Source organism: Arachis ipaensis, chromosome B5 (genome assembly GCF_059453495.1).
Source record: "Arachis ipaensis isolate K30076 ecotype BB chromosome B5, ASM5945349v1, whole genome shotgun sequence".
NCBI lineage: Eukaryota > Viridiplantae > Streptophyta > Magnoliopsida > Fabales > Fabaceae > Arachis > Arachis ipaensis.
This window is the reverse complement of record NC_142440.1, coordinates 143,561,247-143,566,877: the sequence shown is the minus strand read 5'-3', so window position 1 is coordinate 143,566,877 and position 5,631 is coordinate 143,561,247. Positions and strand designations below refer to the sequence as shown.

General features: G+C 37.0%; 1 protein-coding gene across 1 annotated transcript; it reads right to left on the bottom strand.

Annotated features, from left to right (window-relative positions):
• Positions 1 to 264: 264 nt before the first annotated feature.
• Positions 265 to 1,421, bottom strand: LOC107641180 (uncharacterized). The gene is made up of 3 exons (XM_088487362.1): positions 1,305 to 1,421; positions 971 to 1,153; positions 265 to 885 (listed from the first exon to the last, which is right to left on the bottom strand). Exons 1-3 carry the CDS (start codon positions 1,419 to 1,421, stop codon positions 265 to 267), a joined length of 921 nt encoding a protein of 306 aa, XP_088343488.1.
• Between the last annotated feature and the right edge of the window lie 4,210 nt (positions 1,422 to 5,631).

Genomic DNA, 5,631 nt, shown 5'->3' with positions numbered 1-5,631 from the left:
GAAGTCATAAGACATTTGAACTTCAATCACACCCAAATATGGCTCAGCAAAACTAGCTTCAGAATCAAAAGGATCAGAATCAACTTTCATCTCTTTTTTACCATCATCAAACTTCAATCATCCTTCCATGATGGCTTCTTGTATTAAATCCCTGAAACGAATACAATTGTTAGTCGAATGACTAGTTGCTTGGTGAAACTTACAATAAGGTTTTCCTTTCAAATCTTTCACCGAAAGCAAAGTTCTGCCTTCTGGTAAAATTAACTATTTATCTTTAAGCAACACATAAAAAATCTGATCAGATTTCGAAATATCAAAGCTGTATCTCTTTCTACTTTTCAGTTTTGAATCATTCGACTTTTCACTACTAGGGAGCTTCTTAAGTAAAGAACACACATAAGGAAGATCTTTCTTGAGTTCAGCCAAATCAACCTCCACCTCTAAATTGGACTCCTCCTCAGAGGATTCCATGGCCACGTACGCAACTTTTTTCTTTCGAGAAAATGTTTTACTTTTCAACCTCCTTTCGCTTTTATACATCTCTTTTTCTTTCTTCAAAATTTCTTCCTGGCGAACTCTTTCAGCCAAACGAGCCAAGTCAGGAATATGCACATTGAGTAATTTTCGACGCATATAAAATCCTAATCCCATAACTGCTATCTTTACTACTTCACTTTCAGGTAGTGATACATAACAACGACTTCTAGCATTTTTGAAACGAATCATATAATCGTCAATGTTCTCACCATCTTTTCGTTCCAAAACTACTAAGTCAGTAACTGTCACATTCAATTCTCCTCGATAAAACTGGGCATGAAAGGCAGTTTCTAACTGAGCCCATATTATCGAATTTGGTCTAAGATTCGAAAGCCAAGTAAATGCATTCTTCGTTAACGAAGAAGGAAAAAAACTTCATTTTTAAACTTTCATCATTGGCTAAATTTCCAATCTCGACCAAATATCGAGCAACATGTTCAGTAGTCGATTCTCCAACTTCTCCTGTAAACTTTGTAATTATTTTAGGATTTTTCACTCCCCTTGGCACTTCAGCCATTTGAACATTATGAGAAAAAGTTGACACAAAGTGGGGTTGATTCATGATTCCTATATTGAATCCAACCCTATTAAGAACATCTTCCACAATTCTGGTAACCTGATAATATTCACTGACTTGATTAATGCATATCGAGCCAGAACATCATCTACATTTTGACCACGAGGAATTAACTAAGGATTTTTCTGTTTCTAAAAATATCATTCTCATTTGGAAATGGGTTTTCAAAACCCTAATTATTTCCTCTGACATTCTGCCTTTCTCCTTCATCATAATCAACGATTCGAGTAATTCGCTCGAATTGCCTTGTAAGACGATCAAATTTTGATTCGTGATCAACCATCATAGGATTTATAATTGTAGTCATTCGTTGGGTCAATAAATTGACCAAGTCATGATGGCTTTCTTCTACATGTTACCGAAATGCTGCTATTGAATTAAAAGCATTCGATGTAGAACCCACATTATAATCACGAGAATACTCAGAATGCTGTTGTGAATTTTGAGCATTGTTTACTCTATTCACACCTCCGAATCGAGTCGGAGGAACAAAGCCACTCACTGGTGGAGTATAGCCAGGAGGAAGGCCATAAGGAGGCCAACTAGTAGTTACTTGGGATGAAATAGGTGGTGGATTACCACGTAGACGAGTATTACGTCCATTGTTTCCAGCCTGTACATTTGTAACCGCCACACCTTCACTAATAACCATCCCTTCGGAATGTGAAGTAACGTCCGAAGGTTGTACAGTTATCGGTGCACTATCATTAGTGGACGAACCACCATTCACATTCGACACTTCATCAGTCATGTGAACAATCCTTCCACTTCTTAATTGCATACACCAAGTAATACCAAAATCATTTGACACACTTTGATTTAAAACTGTCCCACCAGGCGTGCCAATTTGTTTTGTCGATTTTTAGCAAATCGATGGTGGTTCGATTCTAATGGTCTGGGAGCGAAACCTACTCCTCTTTTTTGTGAGCATTAGTTTTTTAGAAGTGCAACAAAGTTCCTCAAATTAGACAGGAATTAAAAGAAAAAACTGAAGGAATGAAAGATAAATATTTTGAAAGTAAAATTGACTAAAATCGAAATGGTTTGCATTGAATTTAAACAAAGCAATTAAAATGCCTTCGACTGAATCGAAGGACTTTCGACATGGAAATTAAAAATGCTGGAATGTAAATTTGACAAGAAAATTAAAGTTACCTGAAAGACAAATTGAACATGAAAAGTAAATTTTTTGCAGAATTTGTTAATTGAAAAGATAAAAAACATGAAAGGAACTCTACAGAAAAGAGACTTGATCGCAGACTCTGAAATTCACTGGGGATGTAAGTGTGGTTGAGTGTTTTCTGAAGCAAAATTCCAACCCTTGTGACTTCGAGCCTTCTAGTATTTATAGCCATTTTCCTAACTAATCAATTTGAAAAAAAAACCCACGTGTGTGAAAACACAAGTAACTGTTCCCGCTCTTTTGCCTGATCATGTAACGGCGGTAGAATTGTAACATCCTACCACGCTCAACTTTACGCTTAAGCCTTAAAACAGAGGTGATATGGTGTTACGACCTCTAAAATAAAATGTGTTCATATAATAGCAGAAGGAGTATAATAAACTAGGAGCCTTGAAAAACAAGAGAAATAAAAATTGCGGAATAAAAGCGCAATGTCCAGAAAATGAGTTAACTTGCGTACAAAGAAAACTGTAGCTATGAGGCATAAGATAACAAAAATAGGAATAGAGGGCCAAAGACGCAAAATAACAAGCTCCTAACTCAGCCTGCGAAGTCAAGGATGGCCGAAGGATACACACACACACACACACATCCAAAACCCAAAGTTACATAAACAAAATCCTGTCTCTCTATAAGCCTCTAAGAGTGTTAAAAGGGCCAAGTCATGCGGAGAGAAAACTAAGTACACACACACACATATATATATATATATACAACAAAAAAACTCGATAACCACTTCGCCTCAGAAGTCCAGACACCTAATGAGGTACCTCTCGACCTGCATTTGAAAAACAACAACATAGTATGGAGTGAGAACCAGAGGTTCCCAGTATGGTAAAGGTGCTACACATATAAGATATAAGGTCCTGGGAATGCCAGAGGCAATCCTAGAAAAAGGTGATTTTCTAAGAGTATCTAAGCCTAATCTAACTTAATCTTGAATCTAGTCTTACCGCCTTTCCTCCGTACCTCCATCTCTGACAATATATCACAGAAAAATAAATAGATAAAGGCAATCACAAGTAGGTTACAAGTACTGCAGGTAGCAAATATACATTTAACATAGCAAATGCAATTAGGCACACCCAGTTAATTTACAAACAAGTAATTCAAGTTATATGCACATGATGCATACTTGTCCTATGGCTGATGAGTCTCATCTATCGGTTATCAAGCCAACTGGACAGTCCGGTTTGCTAAACCTTTGGACTGTCCCCCGACATGCATCCCCAAGAATCTATGCATAGCTTTTTCTCAAATAATCAGTATTGCTCAATGGGGGTTAACATTCCCGGGAATTTATAAGTACCCGGTCACCCTTACGTCGTAGGGTCAACAGAGTATCGAGTTTTCGACCTGGTACACGTGGTGACAAGCCACGGTACTTTACCCAAGAAATTTAGTAACTCAGATCATTTAATTAATCAAGCCAAGTATTATACATAATCATTCATAACATTGCATATTCAATTCATCACATTCTCAGCTTTACTTCACCTCCAAGTTATCTCTACTTCCTAACTTCATCTGACTATCAGATCTAACACTATTATTTATGACTAAAGAAATAAAAATAGAGGTTTAGAAGTTTAAAATAGAGTTTAAAACTTAGAAAAATCATGTTTGCTCAAAAAGCGGCCATGCATACGCGTGGGAGTGTGAAAAGGCAGCTCGCGCGTGCATCTCCTTGTCATGCGTACGCGTGGATATGCATGCTGGCTCATTACACGTACGCATAGGACCTCTCACGTACACACAATCAAAAGTCCATGCCACGCGTATGCGTGGACGTACGTTTTTAAAAAAAAATCAGATCAACCAGAGAGCTGCATAATCATGAAGTTCACCTGCATAGTTACATATTTCACACCAAAACTTCCGACGTGCATAACTTAATCGTTTTAAATCGGTTTTCTTCCGTTCTTCGAACGGTATAAACTTTAAAAACCCAATTTTTATTTAAAACAAGTTGAAAACAAATTAAGAGTCCAGAAGCCAAGTTATAGCCCGCCGAAATTTGATCCAAAACCAATTTTTTTTATAAATCTCATTAAACCTCCATCTCATTGCTTTGCCTTTCACATACTAGCCATTCCTCACTTGAAACTAATTCTAAAACATACAATATCTTAGCCACATGATCTTACACCATTTTATCATCCATCACATATCAACAAGTCACATTCTCACTTTTCAACATTTTCCTCATACACTAGTTCAATATATATACAAGCATACCATTACCAACACAATTATTTTCCATACCTAAACCAACATAGCAACCATCATCATTAAATAACCAACCTCAACATAAATATCAAGAATACTAAGCTTAATACATTTTTGTGCATTCCAGCTTATCTTATGGTCATGTAGCCTAAGTTTTCACAGAACATTATATATTAAATGCAAGAAACCTAAATCATACCTTGGCCGGTTTTCTCGTAATGATCAAAGAAACTTATTAAAATCAACACAGCCCCAAAAACCTCAACAAAACTCTAGTGTTTAGCTTCCTCCAAGTTCTAATATCCACAATTTCAAGCTCCAATTATTTATTCACAACCTAATACACATTCAAAACACATATATACCCAATTCAATATCCAAAGCTCAAATTCAGTAAAATTAAAAAAGAATTCTGATATCCTCACCTTACACAAGCTTCACATAAGCAGGAGTGAATGTTTTCCTCAAGCTAATTAGATCCTAAAACATCAATGAGCAAAGAAATTCAACACCCCTACAATATTTTTGAAAATTGGGGAAAAGGAGTGGATGGGAGTAATTAATGGCTTACATATGAAATTGTTCTAGTAGAAACATAGAGCTTGATGCAGTGGTCGCGTGGCCGCAAACGGTGCGGCGATCGGAGCTTGGACGGAAGAGATACGTGGATTAGAAGTTGACGTAAAGGTTAGGGGAATTTTCGTTTCTCCTTTCCCCCGTTGGCCTTCAGCAGAAGCAGCGCTGAATTAGGGAAGAGAAGAGGGCTTGGGTTCACTTAAGTGCTGGGCCGGTTGGGTCCCGGGCCCAATTTGGGCCCGGTTCAACCGGTTCGGCCCATTCGATCCAATCTTGGACCGTTTTCTTCGAAATTAGTGTCAAAATTCTCGTTTTGACGAGCTCTATCCTAATTTAATATAATATTCACATTTCTAATTTTTTATTAAAAATTAATTTATTGACTAATTATTTACTAATTTAACGGAGTTTACATCCTACCCACCTAACAAAGAATTTTGCCCTAAAAATTCAGATTCAATTATTTGAAATGAGGCGTGGATAGTCCCACCGCATACTCAGATTTTCTTGAAGTTGACTTCATCACTCG